The 24555-nt window shown below is 42.5% G+C and overlaps 1 protein-coding gene across 2 annotated transcripts in view; it reads right to left on the bottom strand.

The window, feature by feature from the left end:
- Positions 1–2521: 2521 nt before the first annotated feature.
- Positions 2522–24555, bottom strand: part of LOC145395422 (uncharacterized) — a 284261-nt gene continuing 262227 nt past the window's right edge. For both annotated transcript variants that reach the window (XM_080269026.1, XM_080269025.1), the window contains 2 exons: positions 4629–4732; positions 2522–2856 (listed from right to left, as the gene is read on the bottom strand). In XM_080269026.1, the coding sequence (XP_080125152.1) occupies positions 2812–2856; positions 4629–4732 (149 nt within the window). In that variant the 3' untranslated portion in view covers positions 2522–2811. The remainder of the gene's footprint in view (positions 2857–4628; positions 4733–24555) is intronic.

The raw sequence follows: 24555 nt of genomic DNA, 5'->3' as shown, positions 1-24555 counted from the left end.
GTTGTTAGGTCATTTAGGGCTTGGTTAAGTTAAGAAAGTTAGCTGAGGTTTGGTTAGGTTGGGATAGTTTCGGTTAGGTTAGGTTAGGCTATGTTTGGCTTGGTTAGGATAATTTTAGGCAGGTCAGAATAGGTTAGGTCATATCAGGTTATTTTGGTTAGATGAAGCATCGTGCCCGGTCCTCCCTCTATTGTGTCTTATGCGTACTGATACAAAGGGATCACTGAGCACTGGCGAGTCCTGAGAACATGACATCAGCATCCAATATATCTTACACTCAGCTTTCTATACCTGTAGCCATTTAACAATAACATTTCAAAGGACATTCACGGCCCTATCGTTAACACATGAGGCAGGAGATGTTTTGTTTGTTTGTTCTTGCTTTTTCCCGAAGATTTAATTCCGTTCAGTATGACCTTTTTGAACTAGAAAATCTAAACATAGCCTTAGTGAAGCACTTCAGATTGAAAAACCCATATGAGTGTAGTAAAAGTCTCGTACCAGGAAGAATAGAACCAAAATTATGTCACGGCCCCATCATTAACACATGAAAGAGGATGCGCCTTTATCGTTTTTTTTTTCTTGCCATTTCCGGAAGATTTTATTAAGTTTTAGATGACCTTTCTGACCTGCAAAACCTAAATATAACCTCAATGAATTGCTTCAGTATGAGAAACCCATATGAGTGTAATAAATGTCTCGTAGCAGGAAGAATAAGTCACTCGGTACTGAGGGGTTAAAACTATGTGCCGAGATTCAAACAAATCCTCAGTCATTGACAGCCATTATGGAACACTGCTAGATGCGACTAACCTGCATCCCACATTACAGAGTGCATTCAGCAACAAAACAGAATGCTTAGACGCTGTGTCATTATTGTGTGCATTATAAATCTTTGTCCAAAACTGATAAATTGTCCCCAGTGTGCTCTTCAGTTTTAGTAATACAGTACGAGTCATGGCTCCTTTGTATTTAGGTTGTCATCTTCATTCTGAAGAATTACGTCTCATGATTATTTTGTTCATAACTCACCAAGATTGATCTTATTACACACACACACACACACACACACACACACACACACACACACACACACACACACACACACACACACAGAGATACTGTAGATATAGATATAGATATATGTATGTATGTATGTAAAATATATATATAATACACACACACACACACACACACACACACACACACACACATATATATATATATAGATAGATAGATAGATAGATAGATAGATAGATAGATAGATATAGATATATGTATGTATGTATATAGATATATGTATATATGTATATAAAATATATATATAATACACACACACACACACACACACACACACACACACACACACACACACACACATATACACGCGCGAGCGGGCGCGTGCACTCTCAATAATATTTATAGGAGCTTAAGTCAGTGTGGGAAATAATACGCACATGAGCATTGCAATAAGATTATATTTGATAAAGCACACAGGGACCCTCCAAGCAAAACAACAGAAGAATGCAGCAGCCACACACACAAATTCAAGGTGATAATCAACAGACTATTATATTTTACCTTATCTGTGTCTTTGGCCAGATATTAATCATAGATTTAGTTATTTTTTTTCCTTCAATATGATCTCGAATCTTGTTACTTGGTTTCTGTTAACGTCTAAGCGATTTTGTTAACTTTGGAGAAAACATTCGTAATGAAGGTATTGTATTCAGTCTTCTTAGCCCCTTCCCAATCCTTTTTCTCCCCTTAAGATGAATAAAATTGTATAAAAGTACCGAAGATACGTTTAGAAATATGGAACGCCATCACAAAGAGGGACGCGATTAGTTTGTTCTGGCTGGGCACAGAGAAGCAGATGAAGAAATTAACAGATTTGTGTAGTGTGTGTACGGGATTCTTCATCTAAATACTCCTCATCATTATCTGATTATTATTATTATTATTATTATTATTATTGAACCTCCCTTCCTTCCTACATTTCAGTTGACTAATATACAGTGAATTCTGGCAAATCATCATCATTATCACCCTAACACTTTTCTTCCGTCATAAGGAAAGGGTGAGATGGGATCTAATAATAAGCAAAGAGGAAGCACGCAAGGAGGAAAATTACTTAATCAAATTATACTTCCAGAAAAACAAAAAAGAAAGAACGTCGGTTATAATATCAGAGAATTGTATATACCTAACAACTATCCTATTACCTTACCCTCTTCGCAAAGGAAAGGTCATCCATATTTTCTCTTGCTGTCTACACACGATTTTATATCCTTTTTGGACAGACTGTACAAACGGAAGGAGAGTTAGATCTTAGTTTTCTCTAACTCCTTCCTTAAGACACGTCCTTCCCAAATTAAGTAAAATCGTCTGGAGGTGTCAAGAATAAAATATGACCTAGTGGTAGTGAAGGGGAAGGGGTGGATGTGCAGGGGACTATGTTGAATCCAGTCGAAGGTCTTCCAGGGAGAGACGATTTTCAGCACCCTGTATCCGGACGTACTGTGTGTGTGTGTGTGTGTGTGTGTGTGTGTGTGTGTGTGTGTGTGTGTGTGTGTGTGTGTGTGTGTGTGTGTGTGTGTGTGTGTGTGTGTGTGTGTGTGTGTGTATCCTTGCCACCTTCAAACAATCACCTCAACTCAGAATAAACCATCACTTATGTCAGGGTTAAACATATACTCCATAAACCCCGTCACAACCTAAGTCAACCTCAGCTGAATAAAATCGTCTGAAGGCAACGAGAATACACAGCAAAATACGTCATCGGACTGAAGGTGTTACTCTTGTCCTTAATTATTCCAGTCCATTGATGCAGGCTGTGAAACGATCCATCTGATCCTGGAAAAAAATTATAAAAATTTAAAATATAAACAATGTGGTTAATAACAGAGCTTCCATTGTGGCTGTTTCTCTCATGCCTCTAACCAGAAAAGCCAGGCTGTGTATTGCCTGACCTTTTGGGGCTCTTGGCCTTGAACAAGAGTGGCTTAAGACCATGCTATGGAGATTATTTCAAGAATTTGGCTTCGTATTCACAAAGAATCTTGAGGTATTATATTTAAAACAAGAAAAATAAATGAAAAATCTGTCTCAATACAGTTCATATTCCTAGAACACGTCGCTTAGCATCCAATTAGACACAGGGAAAGATTGTTGGAGCCGCCCAGTAGGCTCAAGTCCGGCCCAGTTTTCTGCTGGTTACAGTGAGTGATTCAGAGACTAATGCATTAATGGGCTGGACTCCGCCGCAAGCCGGGTTTAGCAGTTATCAGTAATACAGTACATCTGTAGGAAGGGGGGGGGAGGATTATACTAAAATTTCTTGGACTAATTTTGAGAAAAAATGCTGCCTGAACGTGGTCGCAATTCTCACCCCTTATGAGCAAAGATAATTATATCTTTTTAAGTGATAAACGCGTTTTCAGCTTGGGTACAATAGTTGACCGTTAGAGAAATGTAAAAAAATTAAAATAGGATAAAACAAAAGCCATAGTGATGTGTGAAACCCACATGTGACACCTTGCTGTTCGAAAAATACATTCTGAGGTTGGTAAGGCTGTCTAGACCTGGCAAGAAGAGCATGTAATATTCGTTATTAGACTGCAGTAATTAGGTTATGAAGTTTGGCTGGATATATCAAGTATCTGATTCTAAAGTCATCTTCGCCACTGTAAATGTCTCAGTAAATTTCTTTTTCCTTTAATATAGATGATATTTTGCAGAGTGGGAGGATTTCCAAACCAAAAGGGGTTAGGTATAGCCTTAATTAACTCCATCACCACTACAGTTCTTTCACATTAATTTGGTCCAGATTTCAGTCCATTTGCTACTTATCTGACACGCATCAGTGGCAGAAAAAGGCAATGTTATGGTTAGGCATCCTTTCCATAGCACGTCTTCATGGCTAGCATCATTATTCTGGTTATATAATCGATTGTTATAAGTCAATACTCAAGCTGAAGAGGTGGTAGTTTTAGGCCAATCTAATGTAAAATACGTACAAAGGTAAAATGTTGTCGCTGGACACCAGACGAAAGAAAGAAAAACGAAAGAACGAAAAATTAGGTCCTTTTTACTGAAGGGATTAAAATACGCTACTGTGAATTTCATGACATTTTCTCCAGTACAATGCCATTTTTAAATTTTTGTTTGCCTAAAGAAAATTTTATTCAGTTCAGGAAAGAGAATTTAATAACGAGGTTAAAGAATTGATTGCTCTTCTGCACAAAAGTATATGCAATAGTAGAGCTAATTTAAGTCACGCTGTCTAGTTTGACGGTGACAACTGTATTCTAATATTAAAAAAGAAAAAAATGTCTTGGGATGAAAATGAAATAGTCATGGGGTAAAAAAATAGTCAAGGGGTATAAAATATTCATTAGGTAAACATATAGTAATGGGGTTATGGGGGGAAATGAAATAGAAATGGGTATAGAAATAATAATAAGTCATCTGTGAAATATAAAATCTTCAAGAATAAAGCAAATAAAATAGTCATTAGGTTAAAAAAAAAATGTCATGGGTAAAAAAAAAAAAAGTAAAAATTCTATGACATAAGGTGAATATAAAGCGGCAATCCAGCAGAGACAGACAGAACCAAGAGGTCTTACCCGATCCAATTTGTAGGCAACACATCTGTACAGAGGAAGCATGTTCATCAAGGTAACGCCCATTTCGGCCATCTCGTCCGGAGTGAAGCACCGTTCCTGGTATTCTGATTAAGGAACATTACAGAACATTATCTTGATGGACTTTGAAGAGAACTGAGAGGTTGTGGAGGATTGTGAGGGATATTGTGGTGGTTGTGGCGGTGGATGTTGGTGGTTATACTGGTGGATGTGGTTAATGGTGTTGGTGGAAGTTAGTGATGGTGATGAAAGGTGGTGGTGGTAGTAGATTTGTATAGGGTGGTGGAAGTTAGTTGCGGTGGAAATTAATGGTGGGAGGTAGTAATGATGAAGCTTAATGGTGGTGGTGGTGGTGGATGTTTGTGGTGGAAGTTAGTGGTGGTAAAAGTTTGCAGTAGTGGAAATTAAATTAGTTGTGGTGAAGTAAGTCGTGGTGGAGTGTAGTGGTGGTAGAAGTTAGAGATTTGGGAAGTTACTAGTGAAGTGGTGGGTTCTTGAATTTTTAGGAAAGGTGGTAGGGGGGAGGTGGTGATGACAGTGATGGGAGTGATATTGGTGGTGACAGTGATGGAGGGGGAGATGATGGTGATGATAGTGATGTGGATAGAGATGGTGGTGGTGACAGTGATGAGGTGAGATATGATGATGGTGACAGTGAAGGAGGGGGAGATGGTGGAGGTGCTAGTGATGGAGGAGGAGTTAGTGGTGATTATAGTGCTGTTGGAGGGGAAGGTGATGATAGTGATGTAGTGGGAGACGGTGGTGATGATATTGTTGTAGAGGGAGACGGTGGTGGTGATACTGATGGAGAAGAAGATGGTGGTGGTGTTACTGATCGACGGAGAGATGGTAGTGGTGATAGTGATGGAGGAGGAGATGGTGGTAGTAGTGATGTAGGGGGAGATGGTGATGACGATAATGATGGAAGGGAAGTTGCTGCTGGTGATAATGATGGAGGGGGATTGGTAGTGGTCACAGTGATGGAGGGGAAGATAGTGGTGGTGACAATGAGGGAGGGAGAGATGGTGATGATGGGAGTGATGAAAGAGGGATGGTGGTGTCGATATTGATGTAGGGGGGGATGACAGTGGTGAGAGTGATGTAGGGAGGATGGGGGTGGTGATAGTAATGTAGGAATGGGTTGGTGGTGGTCTTTTTGATGGAGGGGGAGATGGTGGTGGTGAGTGATGTACAGTCACAAGCTAAAGTCCTGTCGCCTCTCCTGCTTCACTGGGGAGAGTGAGATACATAGATCCGAGAATTGAGAGCTGCTAATAGAGAGCATTTTCCTGCCAACGGATGGCGCGCTCCGGTGTGATGTATGACAGGTGGGGGAGAGGAGAAGAAGAGAGATGTTTATAGGTGCATCAATATTGTTATTTGTGTTCGTGAATCTCCAGGTTATTACTGTACCCTTGCCTACGTGAGAAAACAAGTGGTAACATTATTTCGTAAACAAAACGACAAAAGTAAAACAATATGGGCCTAGGCATTGTGTCCTGGAGTGAGTGAATCTACGTACAAATGAAATTCGAAACATCAGACAATTTTGTTTGTCCGTCTATCTAAATATATTATACATCTTACATTCTTACAAAGACTGTGTTATAAGCAATGTAGTGATTAGTCAGTCCGAGGTATTAGTAAGTAACCAATGACGGGCCATTTAGCAATATGGACGCTATCTTTCCGTGAAACCGCCATTCAGTCACCAGTGTACTACTTAACGATGGTGGAGTTATTTGCTCAGGACCATGAAATGTTCTCCGGGTGGCTCGAGGTAATGTGAACAGGAACAAAACTAACCCAACTCAGTGATATCCCAGCATCATAACAGGTAAGATCTAGGATGCAACTGTTTATAATGTTTGGGCACTATAGTATCCCTTACCATAAATCATGATAATCATTTTGTTAAACTGTAATACATATATTGTAATATGTCTTAAGTTCCTACACATTGTGTAATGTTATTTTTTCTTATTATAATTTTTTACGACAGGCATACGTGGCAGACCTTTACATCATTGATAGTGAAATACCCGCCATAGCAACAGAACATCGCCAAGGCATGACGACACCACCCCAAAGAAGAGACCATGGAGGGGTTCTGAGGGCGCAGCGTTGCCTAGGCAGTATGAACCTATGTTCCCAACTACCTTGCGCCCTTATTCCCCGGAACAAACCCAGCGAGGACGTTGCAGTCCGGGCGCATTACTCTCCACCCAGACCAGCCCTCGCCAGGTTTGGGGTGGGGCTGATTCTTCAGTCCCATGCAGGACCCAAGTGACGGCCTTCAGCAGTTAAACTGCTACAAAACCCCCCTCCCCTGCAGAAACCGATGACAGCCTTCAACCACACTCGGGGAGAGATGGTACTGCCCCCTCTCCTTCTGCAGCTGCTTCTGGGAGGTGGCCTCCAGTGACGGGCTTCAGCCGCACCTCGACTGCCATCCACTTCCCTCACAGGACAGTGGTGATGGCCTTCCGCTGCACCTGTGGACAGGAAACGGCCTTCAGCTGCACTTCGCCCACAGTCCTGTCAGGAAGTCGGGCCCCGGTGACAGCCTTCAGCTGGACCGGCAGGAAAGGGACGGCCATCAGCCTCCCTCCTCCTGTTACCTGCAGGACCTCGGCGACGGCCACCAGCCACACCAGGGAGAGACCCCACCAAACGTCTCGCATCCCCTATGATTTCCCCCATGGAGGACAACCCTTGCTCAGCTCCACCCTCTGGTAGCCAAGCGGGACGCCCTTCTGTTGCTCCCCACAGAGGCAGCTCCCAGGGGGAACTTTCCTGGCTTGAGGAGGTTTGGTTAAGCCCCTTGGCGACCCTGGGAGTGTGTGCAGTTCAGCCGGCACCCAGGGAAGATGACCAGCTGACAGACTCCCGCCGGAGGGTGAAGCTGCAGACTCTCCCTGATGGCGGCCCGATGGGAGGGAGACCACAACCGCCGGACTCCCAGAGGTGCCCCTGCGACCCCGGGCCACAACCTCCCCAGCCCAAGACGATGGCAACCCCCTCCCCAGGGTGGGTGCAGAGAAGCACGCCTGCTCGCCCTATTTGGCCCAAGCCCCAAGGACCAGACCCCTTCTCGAGGCTCCACGAGAGGAGGGCCTCTCACTACACAGCCCAGCAGCCCACTAATGATGACATCGCCCCTGAGCATTGTCCCATGTCCCCTGAAGGAATGAACACTGACGGGACTCCTCCTACATGTGGCCGACACTTGTACAGCCCAGAACTTATGCAGCACAGTCAGAGCCCTCTAGTCTACCCAGTGTCGTTGTGATTTAATAGTGCGCTGTGTTGTACTTATACCCATGTTGTATACTGTGTGTAGAATTGAAGATAATGTATGTGTAAGGTTGTTGCCCAGAGTTTTTATGCCCTGTTCCTTTCATAGTGTGTTGTAGCTCCAATCTCAAAAGAGAAACCCGGCCCAATTGCTAGTGTGTCTAGGACGAAAAGTTGACCTAAAAATATCTAGCATAACAGATAGTTTATTTGCCTTATTGTTGTGTTAGGAAATCATGTAATCTCAGGCATTGCAAATGAGGTTATCATATTGTTCATTCCAGGAAGTGCTAATGCAGTGGAGATTGTGGCTGAACGAGGACGTATCATTGGCCTGTGGGAGGGCAGAATGACGAACGATATAGCACGTACTACAGGTGTGTCACAATGGATTAAGAGATACCAGGAAGAGGGTTCCCTGCACACCAAACAGCGATCAGGAAGTCCGTGGGTAACCACACAACAGCAGAATGCTCTTCTCATTAGAACAGTGCAAAATCAACCTTTAGCATCGGTATTTCAGCTTGGTCGTGACCTGCAGTTCCGTTTCCACCCTTCCACATTATTACGACGGGTTCAGGGAGCAAAGATTCACTGCTACAAGGTTGTCAGATTGGGGAAAAAGTAGCAGATTGGGCTACTTTTTTGGGGTGTGCGCTACCAAAATTTGAATTCCGCTACTTGCTACTTTATGGGCTACTTCAAATTACATTTGGGCTCTTTACTTGGTGATTGGGCTACTTTCCTACTCTAGCATGTATTTTATTATTTAACATTTTTTAGACCAATCTTGAATGATTTTGAAGAAGTGAATTTGCTTTTTCAAAAGAAAAAACTGGAAAATTGTACTTCATCAATACTCAGATGGGTCCTATATCCTGACAGTGTGAAGCTTGAAGTGGACATGGGTTTCACTTCAGTTTTTCTTCCTCTTGAAATAGTTAACTTTGGCCATGAATTTTCTGTCGTCTCTCCCAGCAAGGGAAAGGATAATATAATTTCTGAAGGAGACTTAATGACTTTTAAGTCTAGATGCCACAAAGTCCTTATTAAAGCATGTAAGGAATTACTTGCTCGCATACCAGAAAATGTTCAAAATTTAAAGAACTAAAGGACCTGTCACCAACTGTTTGTCTAAGTCACACACGGCCTCCATTCTCAAAGCTGCCACATGAACTAGCAGATCAGTCTAAGATAAGTGAAACTGGGAGCTAATGGTATCAGATCTTTTATACCAGCAACTAGAGCATCATTTTGGGCAAAAGCAATCACTGTGAAAAATGCTGGAGAACTAGAAATAAAAGATCTTGCAGAATTTGCACTAAAGGCATACAGCATGCCAATAAATAATGTTTTGGTTGAACAGGTATTTTCCCGAGTCACATCAGTTAAAACTAAGTTGAGGAACAGAATGGGGTTAGAGCTCTCAATATCAATTTTAAGAATAAAAACAAGCCTTGAACTAAATGGAACCTGCTGCTCATCATTTGAACCTACAGAGTCAATGCTAAACTATGACTCGTCAGTCTACAGAAAAGATGAATTGGATAAAGAAGAGAAAAACCTATTGGACAACATAAATTTGTACAGTAAATACAGTGATATAAGAACAAAACTTTTTTAGTTCAAATAGTATAAAAGGAGTAAATAAATTTTAAAAAAAGAATACAGTAATTATTTTAGTTCATACAAGAAGGATCCAGAAAGTTATTTTACTTATCAGTAAGAAGACACCACGAGGACAAGAGGAACAACACATTAGTGGTAAGTTGAAGTATTAAAATATTTTGTTCCTAAATTACAGTATTATAAAGCAGCATTTTCTAATTTATTCTGTATTTTTATTGGGCTAGTTTTTGTTGCGATCAGCTACTTTTGAGGTCTGGTTGTGTTACTTTTGATCGCAAGAATCTGGCAACCCTGCACTGCGATACCCCAGCACATAAAGAAAAATTAATGCAGCAACACATGGAAGGTCGTCTTGGCTTTGTCTTACAATATCTACAAGCTGAACAATAATTTTGGGAAAATGTTATCTTCACAGATGGAAAGTATTTCACATCAGTGGGAGCAGGAGCACGTCACTGCTGGAAACCGCGAAACACCTGATATTATGAACATCATATTCAAGAAATAGGTAAGAGTGGAAGAGTGAATGTACGTTTCTGGGGATGGATGTGGGCACATGGATCAGGGGAGCTAGTAAAATTGGACAGTAAATTTACAGGCCCTGATTGTATCAACATTCTTGAAAGTGTTCTAGTACCCACAGTGAGATGCATGGCTGGTCCACACCGTATCATGCTGGTGCAGGACAACAGCCCCATCCATACCAGCACGGTTGTTAAATGGTGGTTAGAGCAGCATTCTGAGATTTAGGTAGTGAACTGGCCAGTAAAATGGTGTGACCTCAACCCTATCAAAAATTTATGGGCAATTATTGTTCGCAACTGGAGCCTTGGCGAGCAACGACCTTGTCATGCTATTGAGACGAAAGCCTACGAGGTGTGGGAATAGGAACGTCGTCACCCTAGTATTTGTAGGAATCTTGTGAAGGACATGCCTAAAAGGTTACGTGAAACTGTTGGCGCAAATGGTGGCTGGACATCTCACTGAGGATAATGTGTAAATTCTCCACAAATTGATTGATGTTAATGTTAGTTATCAGGGTATTATATATGCCAAGTGGTATTTCTGTTAGACGCTAAACTGGTTTTGCTTCAGTAGCCTACAGTAAACTATAGTTATCTTATGCGTTTTCTAGAGAATGTAATATGATATACAAAAAAATCAAAGGTAAAAATGTAAGCTTAATATTACTAATACCTATTTTACCATAGCAATATATTTATACAAATATTATAAATTATTTCCTAATGTATTCATAACATACCCAGTAACTGAAATGAAGATAAATAGCCACTCTACAATGGGCAACTATCAAAAAACAATTAAAATTTCCGACAACAATGAAAAGCCTATATTTCTTTACGATGGCACTGGTGAATACACACAAATATACAAACGTCAATTGCACTACTTCTGTAACCCTGTCTTCACTTTCAAGAGCTGACAATTTATACTAGATTCAGTGATGTCACGACAGATACTGCTTAAGGAAATCTAACATTAGTGTTGTTCTTGTAACAGCACAGCATCAGTAAGGAAATAGCTTTAATTAAATATATATACCATGGAAGCTCTAATTATCATCTTACTTGGATTAACGGTGACTGCTACAAAAATAGTTGCTGTCACACTATTTACTTGATGAAGGAAAATAGCATGCATTCTACAATATCCTATTCCCTTCCGAGTCTCCATATGATACCCCCCGCAACCTTATATTCCCTCCTCTCCCCCACCTTTCATACCTCACATTGTAGCGTGCCATCTGTCGGCAGGAAAATGCTCTCTATTAGCAGGTCTCATTATCGGATCTATGAATCTCACTTTCCCCAGTGAAGCAGGAGAGGTGACAGGACTTTAGCATGTGACCAAATGGGACAATGGTGGTGGTGTGGGGAGAGGGGGATGGTGGTGCAAGGTGAAGGGGGGGAGATGGTGTTGACTATTATGTAGGGGGAGATGGTGATGGTAATAGTGATGCAGGGGGAGATTGTGGTCGTGATCAGGGGGATGATAGTGGTGCCAGGTGGACGGGGGAAGAGGTGAAGGGGTTACTGAGGAGCTGAGGGAGATGTATTATAGATTTACTTGTATGGAGTGGTGGTGATTGTGAGTGAGTTTGTGGGGGACATGTGGGAGATACGGTGCAGCTTGAAGTGAAGTGTAAATGATGATGGTGGTGAAATGGGTGGTGGCGGTTTCTGTAATAATAATAATAATAATAATAATAACAACAACAACAACAACGCAGTAGAGTCTTGATTATACAACAATCTTTCAACCACGAAATGCGATTAACTACTGGTTTTGCTAATTAAGTATCAATTCAATTTATCAAGGAAATCCCGAGATCCAACAGAAATTTCAAACTGGCAGGCTGTTTTCACGCCATCCGCGATAGTTTACAATGCCTCCACAAGGGCGAACGTCAGGCTGGCCTCCATATTTAAAATGTGTTTGGATGTGCCCTGCTCACTCTTGTGTATTTATCACTCATAAATATCGCAATGGCTCCTCCCAAAGTGAGTTAAAGGCTTACGACTTTATTTGCTATGTTCACAATTTAAGTTATAGTCACAAAAGTGCTGTGCATTAAGCGTCTTTATGGTGACAGTTGAGTGGCGTTTAGTGGGCTGTTGGTGGTTGAGTGCTTGGATTAGATTACTCGTTTGTCACTGGATTATACCACAGAATCTCTGTGCACCAGAAATGTATGACTGGTGAGTGCAATACTGATCTCTTGTACTCGTACATTAAATGATATCTTATAATATATTTTAATTATGAGATATTACTTGTACAGCTTCTGTGATGGTGAGGGTGTATTTTCGTAAGTACAAGTACGTACAGTACTGTATATTATTATATTCTTTCATACATAAAAATAGATTAATCAAGGTTTTGAAAGTCACATGAATTTTGAATAATCGAGGGTTTACTGTAACTACGAAACTGAACTTGCCATTAGCAATTTCAGTAATTCATCATCTGACAAGATATCACTTGACCTGGTGATTTCGATGCCTTCATACAGTGGGCACTTGAAGGTGAAGGTAGTAGGGCCTCCCTAGAAGAGTGTGAACACGTTGGACGAAGGTGAAAGCAACAAAAACATCACCGTGCAAAAATGGTGGAGTCCAAACTACTTTCCATTGATCCGTGGGCGATCCCAGAAACTACTGGCCCAAATGGGACCGTAGTCATATCAGACCTGCTCCCCGACCTTGGCCATGTCCCACAAAAATTTCAAATATGTACCTTTATCGGCTTCTGAGAATTTGTGAACAGACTATTTTTGTATGTTTCTGGATGTAACTGGAAAACCAGTAATGTGAACTGGATGATACTGGGCAATATGAAGCCGTCAGCTGGGGGACTCAGATGGTCAATTATGATGGCTGTAGCTTTGTTACTCAGCAGATACGAGCAATTTATAACTATGCAACAAGAATAATAAATAGAAAATGGGAATTGCCATTAGCAATTTCAGTAACTCACAACATGACATAATGTCATCCAATTTCTTTCTCAGTTCGACTGCAGGGGATGATTTTTTTCCCCAAGTACATATAACTGGGCTTCGTGATTTCAGTGGACTTCATATAGTGTTCCCTTTGAAGTGAAGATATTAGGGCACCCCTTGAAGAGTGTCAAACAGGCTGTGACCTTGAGTTTAAGGTCATGGCCATTCATACTTGGTTGCCATGCATAGATATAAAGTTCTCTAAATGCTCCAAGTTCGGTGGTTGTAACTCATTTCTATCTTGGCTTTTTAAATTGTGCACTCATTGACCCCAAACTACTTTCCATTAACCCCTGGGCGATCTCAGAAATTACTGGCCCAAATAGGCCCATAGTCATTTCATACCTGCTCCCGATCTTGGCTATGTCCCACAAAAATTTAAAGTCTGTACCTTTAGTGGTTACTTTGAATTTGCAAATAGACTATTTTTAAAGATTTTTTTCTGTAACTGGAAAACCACTGCTGGGAACTGGATGATACTAGGTCATATAAAACCGCCAGCAGGGGGACTCAGATGGCCAAGTATGATGGACGTAGCTTTGAAATTGAGTGAATATGAGCAATTTACTCCTTCATAAGAAAGAATATTGCAGTTATATGAATAATAATACTGACAAGACCAATATAACTCACCACTGAAGTTGTGAGTTATGATGATGATGATGATGATGATAATAATAATAATAATAATAATAATAGTACCTAGAAGTATGTAATGATCAGAAATAGCTACTGATCTTCATCAATGAGAATATTGCTAAATGTAAGTTGCTTGTAGTAACTCAAAAACCGTTGGTCAAACTGCCATCAAAATCTGTACATACCTGGTCCAGGACCAGGCAAAATTTCTAGTGTCATGAAGTGCCTTGTTTATGTCTTGTTTTTCCATGTATCGAAGAGATATGGAAAATTGTTGAAAAGTGGGGTGGCCAAAGTGTTGTAAAGTCATGCATGAATGACCTTTTTTTTCACAAAAATGTCTGGAAAGTAATGTTATCACTGTAATTCTTTCCATGTCCATGTATGTATAATAGTTCTGAAGTAAACTAAGGTTGAAGATTTATGATTCGGAGACATTCTTTTACCCGTGATCTTGAAAAATTGGTCAGTCATTGGACCCGGGTCAGTTTAATGGGGTAAAGGTGCTGTGCATCCTTAACCTGAGGCGTCCCGTCATTGTGCATACACGTGGCAACGTTTTGTCACGGTGACTCCCGATGATGTTTACACGTTTTGCAGTTGCGAGGTCCATCATTTTGCACATTTTTCAAGTTTCGCAGATGATTTTTGGTAGGCATATGTGAGAGGTCTTCCTCTACCCACCGCCAGGTGGTGACACTGCCTGGACCTGCATTAACCCCCCCCCCCTGCGTGCGCCATTTTCTCAGCAACTCACCTGTTAGCAGTGACCTGGCCAGTAAAGACATGTCATGCTATAGTCTCCCCTCTGACGACGAAATTCAAGGCGAGAGCAATTCCTGCTGTGGAAAACAAACATTATGTGGCGTTAAAGGAAGAAACAGGCAGAAGTGATGAGGAGGCAACATCACTAAGGAAGGTGCGGTATGTTGATGTGTTTGGTGAGTGAAACAACACTTATATTGCCTATATTATTGTGTGAAAAACAATATACCCTTGTACTACAAATAAATTCGTACCAAATAAATAATAAATATCTACCTATTATGAGTGGTTTGGAATAGTTACCCCTTCCACATAAAATGTCTTCTCTGGAGCACGGCTTCAGAGAACACTGTACGAGGTGAGGGGAGGGTCACCTGTACAGGGCACTTCTAAGCTCAGTTCAGCAATTTCTCTCTGAATTTTCGATGTTTCTCATAAAAAGCGGATGTTTTAGCAAAAAAAAAAAAAAAAAAAAAAGTCTGCTGGGATTGGGGGGGAGCACTGGTGACAAACCTGCCAGGACGCAGCAGGTTAATAAGCATGATGAAAATCAGATGAAAGGTAAGGGAATAATAATAACAGTAATAACTAGAAGACTGTAACTGCCAGTGGCAGGTACTAATCTCCACCTATAATAATATTGCTTTTTGTAATAACTCAAAAACAGTTGGTCAAACTGCCACCGAAAAGAATACAGACCTGGTCCAGACACAGACAAAACTTCCAGGGCCAAGAAGAGCCTCATTTACGTTTAGGTTATTCCTGTATTGAACTGCAATTGAGAAGTGGGTTATCCAAAATACTGCTATGGCACACGTGAATGACCTTCAGTTATTTTCCAGACAAATGTTTAGAAAAAAAAAAAATTTATCACTGGATTTCCTTCCACATCTATGTATCTATAGTAGGTCTGGAGTAAACTGAGATTGAAAGATTATGACTTTAGGATATTTTTGGACTTGAGACCTTGAAAAGTTGGTCAAAAAGTTGGTCAAGGTCACTTAAACTGGCTCCGCTGAGGGGGGGTCACCTTGAAATGGTGGTGAGGCTTGACGCGTGACTGGAGGTGCCGCCTTTTCTGGAGGCATGCCTACCTTTGTAAGGTTTGGCATCTGTTGGCATCATTGACCAAATACCCCCCCCCCCTGCATCACAAGTAGAAGAGACCTGCTCATGATGTTGCTTGTCCCTGCCCATCTTCATTATTCGATGTGGTTTTTGCTTCCCCACGTGTTTACCGTGTGTGACGTTCTGTAATGCTGGGAACTAGAGTCCTGGGTGTTGAGCCATGCTGCACAATGTGCCCTGTAGCTGGCAACACATCTCCCCGGCTCAGTATTCTGGCTAGACGGGTGGCATGCTTGGGCATGAGAAGATAAATCGGCTAGTCACTTGTTGGCTAGGGTCAAGTGGGCACTGGGGAACCTGGTGGCTCTCATCATCCTGGAGTCACTCTTGTGTAGTCCCCCTGGTGGTTACCTACCCTTACCCTCTCATTACCTCTGAGGATGCCAGCGGTGTTATCCTGGCATATGACCTCCCACTGTTGGGCTCTGTGGTTAGTGGAGGGGTTGGAGAATTACGTATCTTTTGCTGTATATGGCTTTAATAATTGACAATATTGACGACTTTGCATCTGTCCCTGGTTATTCAGAAACTCCATCCCATATTGCCTCTCTGGAGCCTTCCTAGGCCCCTGGGGAAAATCCTTTGCTCCAGCACTGAAATGTGACTGGAAGGCATTCTCATCGGGTTGGTTTAGCTCTTGGTTAGGCCCGGAAGAAATGATGCCGGAGTTGTATGCAAAACGTCTGATGCTGAAATCCTCTGTGGTTAGATCAGTGCTGGATATCGACATTTTCTATTTACACCGTCCCATTGTTTCAGCTTGTGGTTAGGAACCTAAAATCTTTTCTCAGGGGGATGGAACCATCCTTATTGATGTGTCCTTCCAAAAAGAGAGCTTCCTAGTACTGGCTCTGGCCTCTGCTTCTGGTGCAAATGTTTCATGCATTCCCCATGCCACCTGTAACTGATATAAGTGTGTCAGATTCTCCCATGACCTCCTCTGATACTCAGAGGCGTGGCTGTTGATGGAACTGTTGTCTCCTGGTGTTATGATTGCTGAGCACTTGCCAAAGAAAATAGGTGGTATTCTGACCCTAACTTCAGCCTTATTCTTCACATTTGACAAATTAACCTTGTCTGCTTCTGTGAAACTCGCTTGGCTGACACTTCCTATGAAACTGTATGTGGCAACCTTGATTTCCATCTGCCAGGTAATGTCTATACACAGCACAACCTGACTGCTACAGGTAGCAGCAATACATGTAAGCATCTTCCCACCACCATTTGAACCCACGACCATTTTCTCTCATTACCATAGGATATGAAGGTACCCATGGTACCCCAGGGATGCGCGATTCGGTTTGTACATGGCATTGTCACAGTGTGGAGTGATACCTTCCTTAGCTTCCTTGTTCAATTCTGTCCCCTCATCCAACAAGCTGATTGAACCATCGACCCCAAACAAAGTTCAGCCCTTACCACCAGGGAAAGGGTTTAGTGATAGAGCCATAGGTCTTGCCCTGGAGGAAACTGTCTTCCCTTAGTATGAGTGGTGAGACTTACTCCAAAGCTGGGTGAAGCTATTATGTGGAATGTGAAGTATCATGCCCTCAATCCCCGACCCACCGTGAGACACCTGAAAGGCCTCTCAAATTGCTATAGGAGGAGGGCAGGGCCTATGACAGTGATGGCTTCACTTAAGAGGAAGAGGCAGATGACCCTGTTCATCAAGAAAGTGAGAGAGATGGTGATGGTCATGTCCTCCATAAATGTCGTCGTCGTATCTCACCATCACTCTCACTGAAAATTTGCTGCAATCTCTCCCTCCAACATCCCTCATTACCACAACCCAGCACTTTGAGGGCATTATCTCCACAACATGGCCCTTCACATGTGGAAAGTTCCACTCTGCCCCAACATGGTGTGACTGGACTGCCAGCATCTCAACAGGGAAGCCCTGCATCAGGTGAGTCATCACTCCCTTACTCCCCACCTCTGCCTCTCATTCCCTTCCCGCCCCCCTTTTGCCCATGGTCATCCTCCTGGGAGTGGGCGTGCACATGTTTTGAAACGACGTTCTGGCCTAAAAAACACTGCCAAAGTTCCCAGGTGTTGGGAAAGTGAATGGTGCTAGGAGGGGGCAGGATTCGAGCCCACTGTATCTGCCTTTCATGCAGAAGGGGCAAGTGTGCAGTTTGGAAAGCTGTTGTCCATACCCAGAACTATGATGCTATTTTTCATGGCCATCTTTACCACTGTGATTATGCAGTACCTAGTGACTGAAATAAACTACCACCAGGCAATAAGTGTGCATTGGCTGCATGTTTCGGCCAGTGAAAGTACTATAATGAAGGATTTAGTACAAGTGGAGGTGGTGGAGTTGTTTGTGTGGCTTGCTTTGACCATGATGATAGTCTATGTGAGAAAACATGTGCTTCATGATTACTGTATTGGTCAATAGACGAACATGTGGGCACACCTGTCTTTGGGAAATATATGGCCCGTGATAGTTGCCTGTCCATATTACGGTTCCTGCACTTCAACAGGAATTATGGACCAGGACCCAATTGCAGATTATGGATAATAAGGCTCATACTGACCATGCTCAAGGAGTTGTTTGCAAGGCTTTGCCGGCCATTTCAGATAGTGGTTAGCAACGAGTTGCTTGTGTTGTTCCGGGGCTGTTCAACATTTATTCTGTATGTGCCTTCAAAGCATCACTGTTTTGAAATTGAAGTTCTTTGTCCTATGTGACTGAAAAACTGGATAATTGCTAATGTAATAGTTTAGTGAGCTACAGATGTTGATATACCTAGGGATGATCCACATGGTCTCTCTGAATCTGTTGTACAAGTGGTCATGGACTGGTATTTCAACAAGCACCACATCTTGTACAGATAACTATTACACATCCCCCATATTGACCAAGTATTTACTTGAACATGGTGCAGGGTCCTGTGGAATCGTGCATGGCGGTAGAGAGCATTTTCCATCTTTCCCAGAAAAAACAGAGAAAGGTGCCCTCATAATCCGGAAATGTGGTAACATGTTAGCCCTTATATGGCACGGCAAGCGTAAGGTTAACATGCTGGCCACAGTTCATAAGAGTATTATGGAGGACAGGCAAGACAGACTTCAGGACCACGGAACCATTGTTCAAGTCCGATTCTGTCAACAACTACAACATCAGCATGCAGCTAGTTGATGAGTCAGACATACAGACTGGGGAAGTTGATTGCCTCTGTAAATCCTGCCAATGGTACAAGAAGGCATTTGTACACCATCTTGATATTGCAGTCATGAACAGTTATATACTTCTCAAGGATTCACGAAGGACTCATTGTCTATGAGAGTTCGGGAGCTAGCATGCGAGCTCTTTGAAGAGTATGCAACTGCACAGTTAACAGTTGGGAGGCAGGGGATGTACCAGGCAGCATTGGCAGACAGGCTGAGCTGTGCTCAGTATTTTCAGCATCATTGCCTTGTCGACATAGGATGTACACCTGCAGGTCATCCAGCCTTCAGGCACTGCCACATGTGCAGCAAGACAAAATGCCGCCCCCCCCACAGGGCAGGAAACTCCCAACCAATTTGAGGAATGCAAGGTCCCACTATGCCCTAAATTATTTTTTTATGCGAGGAAGTAGGAACCAAAGGCCATGAGGCCACAAACCAGTTCCTTGCGAGAGAGAGAGAGAGAGAGAGAGAGAGAGAGAGAGAGAGAGAGAGAGAGAGAGACTAAAAAGAAAAACAATACAAAAGAGAGCCCAAGTCAAGATCCGTTCATTTCGAAATGCCTGGACACACTGCATTTGAAAGACTGGAGGTCATACGAAGTAGGAATAGAAACAGAGGGAGGCAGTTCCAGAGCTGACCTGTTATATAAATGAAGGACTGGGAGTAACGGATAACTCTTCCATTAGAGAGTTCGACAGAAAAGGGATGAGAGTTTATTGCTAGACGGGTGTTATGCACTTGTCATAGAAGTGGAGGGATGCAAGCAGACAGTTCAGAGAAGCAGTGACCACTGAAGTAGCGATAGCAAAGAGATAAAGAGGCAACAATGCAGTGAAGAGAAGTTGAAGGGAGCCAGTAAGAGGAAGAAAGTTGATGAGACGAAAAGCCTTTGACTCCAGCCTACTGAGAAGAGTTGCATGTGGGGAGCCCTCCCACACGTGAGAGTTGTACTCTAAACAGGGCCGAATAAAACCCGTGTAGAAAGTCAATAACTGTGCAGAGGTAAATAAGCCACAGAGTCAGCTTATCACACCCAAACTCTTGGAAGCAGATTTTACAAGTGCTGCAATAAGATCTATCCAAGATAAGTCCCGAGTGAATGAAACCCCAAGCATGTTCGAGGATGACGCAGGATTGAGCTGGATATTAATAAACATTAATGGGTACTCCTGTGGAAGATTTTGATGGGTTAATAGGTGTTAAAACTGAGTCTTTGAGGCATTAAAAACAACAAGATTATTTTTACCCCAGTCAGAGATACGAGCCAAGTCAGACATTAGGTGTGCCATAGCCTCATCCCTTGTTTGTTGAAGTAACTACTGAGATAGACGTTGCAGAAAATGAATAGAAAGGTGAATGGTGGAATCATCAGCATACGAGTGAATACGGTTCGATGTACAGCTTAAAAGATCACTGATGAATAAAAGAGAGTTGGTGATAGGACAGAGCCCTGAGGAACACCACTGTTGATAATTCTAGGAGAACGATAGGCGTCTACTACAGCAGCCATAGAATGAAATGAAAGGAGCTATTGACGAAGACACAGATAGAAGGATAGAAATCGTAAGAGGGCAGTTTGATAATTAAAGATTATGCCAGACACGATCGAAAGCTTTTAAAATGTCAGGTGCAATGGCAAAGCTTTCGCCGAAGTCCCGAAAGGAGGATGACCAGGAGTCTGAAATGTAGGTGAGAAGATCGCCAGTGGAGCGTCCCTAACGGAACCCATACTGACGATAAGAAAGAAGGTTGTGACAGGAAAGATGCTTTAAAATTTTGCTGTTAAGAATAGACTCAAAAACTTTAGAGACACAGGATGTTAAAACAATTGGACGATAGAGGGTTGTGAATTGTCACCCTTCTTTGGGACTGGCTGAATGAAAGCATAGTTCCAGCAAGAAGGAAAGGTAGAAGTTGAAAGACAAAGGCGAAAGAGTTTACCTAGGCTGGATGTAAGCACAGAAGCACAATTCTTGAGGACAATAGAAGGAACTCCACCAGGCCCATATGCCTTGTAAATCTTGAGGCCAGTGATGGCAGAAAATACATCAACTGAAGAAATTTCAATGTCAGCCATGAGGAAGTCAGAGGGGGGAAGTGATAGAGGGACAGCACTTTAATTGTCTAAGGTGGAATTGGAGGAGAAAGTCTGAGCAGAGAGATCTTTATCAGAAGAAGAAATAGCTACAGAGCCATCAGAATGGAAAAGAAGAGGGAAGGATGATGAGGTAAAGTTGTTAGAATAGTTTTTGGCAAAATGCCAGAATGAGCGGGAAGAATTCGAGTTGGAGAGTTGAGAGCATTTAATATGGATGAAATTATTTTTAGCAAGGCGAAGAACAGACTTAGCACGATTTCGGGCGAAAACAAAAAAGATGTGATTCAGGGGTAGGTTGGCTTCGGTACCTTTTATAGGCCCTCTCCTTGTTGCAGACAGCATTAGAACAAGCATGATTAAACCAAGGCTTTCTTGCATTAGTCAAAGGATATGAGAAAGAAATGTATGCTTCCATGCCCGAGACAATAACTTCTGTAATCCACAAGGCATACTCAGATGGCTCCCGGCCATGGAAGCAATAATCCTTTCAGGGAAAATCAAAGAAGGACTGCCTGAGGGCCTCCCAAACCGCAGCTCCAAAGTGGCACAGACGGCGTCTCCTTGGAGGGTGCACAGGCCATATTGGAGCAATAGGACAGGTTAAGGTAATAAGGTTATGATCGGAGAAGCCCAGCGGAGAAAAAAGATTAACAGTGTAAGCAGAAGGATTAGTTGTAAGGAAGAGGTCAAGCATGTTGGAGCTCTCTCCAAGGCAGTCAGGAATACAGGCAGGGTGCTGTACAAGCTGCTCTAGGTCATTAAGGATAGAAAAGATGTAGGCTTGTTCACCAGGTGTATCAGTGAAAGGAGAGGTGAACACTGAAGTCTCCTAGAATGGATATTTCAGAGAAAGGAGAAATGGATAGAATGTGTTCCATCGTAGAAGTAAAATTGTCAAAGAATTTTGGTAAGTCAGTAGAATTTGGAGATAAGTACAAAGCGCAGATATATTCAGTCAGACAATGACAGGATAGCCGAAGCCAGAGAGTAGAGAATTCAGAAGAATCAAGTTCAGGAATACGAGAGCAAGATAAGTCAGTGCATACATATACACAACAGCCACCTTTGGCTTTGAAATGAGTATAGAGAAAGTGTTAGGATAAAGAAAAAGATTTGCTGTCAGTTGCCTCAGACAGCTGAGTCTCGGTTAAGAAGAGAAGGTGAGGTTTAGAGGAGGAGAGGTGGTGTTCAGCAGAGTGAAAGATAGAGGAAAGGCCGCGGATGTTGCAGAAATGAAGATGTGAGTCAAACAATGGATCCAGGCATGTAGAGTCATCACCGGAAGAGGGGCAGATGGTGGGGGTATTTATGGTTCCTCCAGTGGGGACTCCGATGCATGGTCATAGTTTGCCGTTTTTCTTTGATTTTGAAATAGTAGTGTAGTGTGTACTGTGCATGTAGTTTGATGTTGACAGAGAAACTTGTATTGGAGAGCATGCTGGCCTACTCTCTGTGTTAACGAAACACTGAAAAAGTTCAACATAGAGGGATGGTCAGGAACTAGCTCCAAGGGCTGATGGAACGGGAGCTCCAGCTCTCCCTGTCATCAGCTTTCCTTCCACTTTGGGAGTACTGCCCTCCACGACTGATGCTAGAGTCTACTTTACTTCTGCCAGTATCACTCTGAACGTGATCATTGGGAAGGTGTGTGGGAAACTGTACGAAGTGGACAGGTGTGCACAAGTGATTTTTTTTTCTTTTTTGCTTCTAAGACCAGTGACAATTAATTTGATATCTTAATATGCGATGCAACGCTTGACAATATTTTGGGTAACCCTACCTGATGCACGAAACACACCACACACACACACACACACACACACACACACACACACACACACACACACACACACACAAGAGTGCACTTGAGATAATGACTTCATTGGGTAGAACTACAGTTTTTTAATACTTACTCTTGAAATATTTGTGAAGATGTGATATGAAGCCTATTTATGAGCTTAAGTAAGTTGTGTACAACATAAGTATTATGTTCACGATGCCTGAGAAGAGTACAAAAAAGCCAAAATTTATATACAAGTATATACCTCATACTCAACCATACTGTGTGCAATATGCTGAGCATTGATTATTTCAAATGAGAGCACAAAAAAAACAAAATATACATTCACGTGTATACCTTATACTCAACAGTACTGCATGCAATATGCTGAGCAATGATTTCTTCAAATGCAATAATCTGTAACTGTGATATGAAGTACAGTATGAGTGCTGTTGAACACAAGTAGTAGGATAAGTATTATAACTGATGCTTGAAAACAGTAAAGAAAACCACACAGCATAAGTTTTCCCACACATCTTCGGGGCATAGTGCCATTCTGTCATGGCTGGAAAACCAATGTTGTGCCACATGGGCAGGGTGATGACATCCTTATGACGGTGCATAAGGAAAAGTGGAATGAAGAGTGGAAAAGTGTAGGTGTTTGCAACGGAGGGCTGCCCAGTGTTACAATTGCCACTTCGGTCAGTGCTGCCAATGCTAGCCAGGCTCGTGAAAACCAGTGCCAGCAGTGTGCGATTGGAGACTCCCCGCCAAAACACCAAAAACCACTCATCTACTCATCCTTACTCATCGACGAGACAACCTGGAGACCTGGGGATGGTTTTATTTGCAAGAAGAAGAGTTGGTGAGTAATATTGTTTTGAAATTCTTTCTCTAACTACCATATTTTTCCATATATTAAGGTTTGAAAAAGAGCTGTTTGGCCCAAAATGCCCATATTGTGAGTGTGCTAGGCTCAAAAATAGCCCAGCGTTTGGGGGTTAATGTGATACTTCTAATGTCATGGGTATGGACACATTAGCCCTATATGCCATTGCTCACAGGCTGGTCTTCCTGGTGTGTCTCCTGTGGTGAACCAAGCCATGCTGATGACTCTCCTGAACCCCATATATGCTATCATAGTGGGGATTGCCATACTGTGTCTTCTCAAATCTGTCCACGCTATTGTCTGGTGAAAGAGATTTTAACCATTCATATGTATGAGAAGGTTTTATTTCCTGATGCAAAGAGGAGGGCCCAGACTCGCTTCTTTTAGCCTGGGGTTACTTATGCTTCTGTCCTTTCTGGAGCACCTGTGCACCATTCGGTGTCTCAGGAGTTACCTCGACCCATTCCAGTGCCCACTTTTCCATCTGGTGATTTGTCAAAAGCTCCTACGTGTCAAGTGGGGTTGGTGGAGGATTAGTGCCCCTCCCTGTAAAACAATTACCTCTAAGCCCTTGGGCACCCCGTCTGGGATACATGGCGTCTGGCAATGAATGAATGAATGAATGAATGTTCTCGAGACAAGTACTGGAGGCAAGACCTGTGTTTGCTCACTCTCTTCTCAGACTGTTTCTGTCCCTACATCGGTAGCAAAGAGTTTACCCACTTCCTTGGTGGTGGCAGATGTTCACGTTGATGTATCTCCTTGCCCTTCCTTGTCCACCACACCTGAAGTGCCATTTGCACCTGGTATGCATCAGTGTGAATCTTCAGAGTCCTTTGAGCCTGAGGACCATTCACCTAAGGTCTCAGGTCTGGAACCTTCTGAGGACCTCTCTTCTAATCCCTCTGTCATGGAGTCACTGGAGTCTAGGCAGGTGCAGGGTGAAGTTGGTGTTTCACCAGTGGTCTGGCTCCCATTTGAGGA

The sequence above is a fragment of the Coenobita brevimanus genome, chromosome 31 (assembly GCF_032717465.1).
Source record: "Coenobita brevimanus isolate Jiangsu-jjx chromosome 31, ASM3271746v2, whole genome shotgun sequence".
Lineage (NCBI taxonomy): Eukaryota > Metazoa > Arthropoda > Malacostraca > Decapoda > Coenobitidae > Coenobita > Coenobita brevimanus.
The sequence above is the reverse complement of the archived record's forward strand: the minus strand, read 5'-3'. Positions and strand labels throughout refer to the sequence as shown.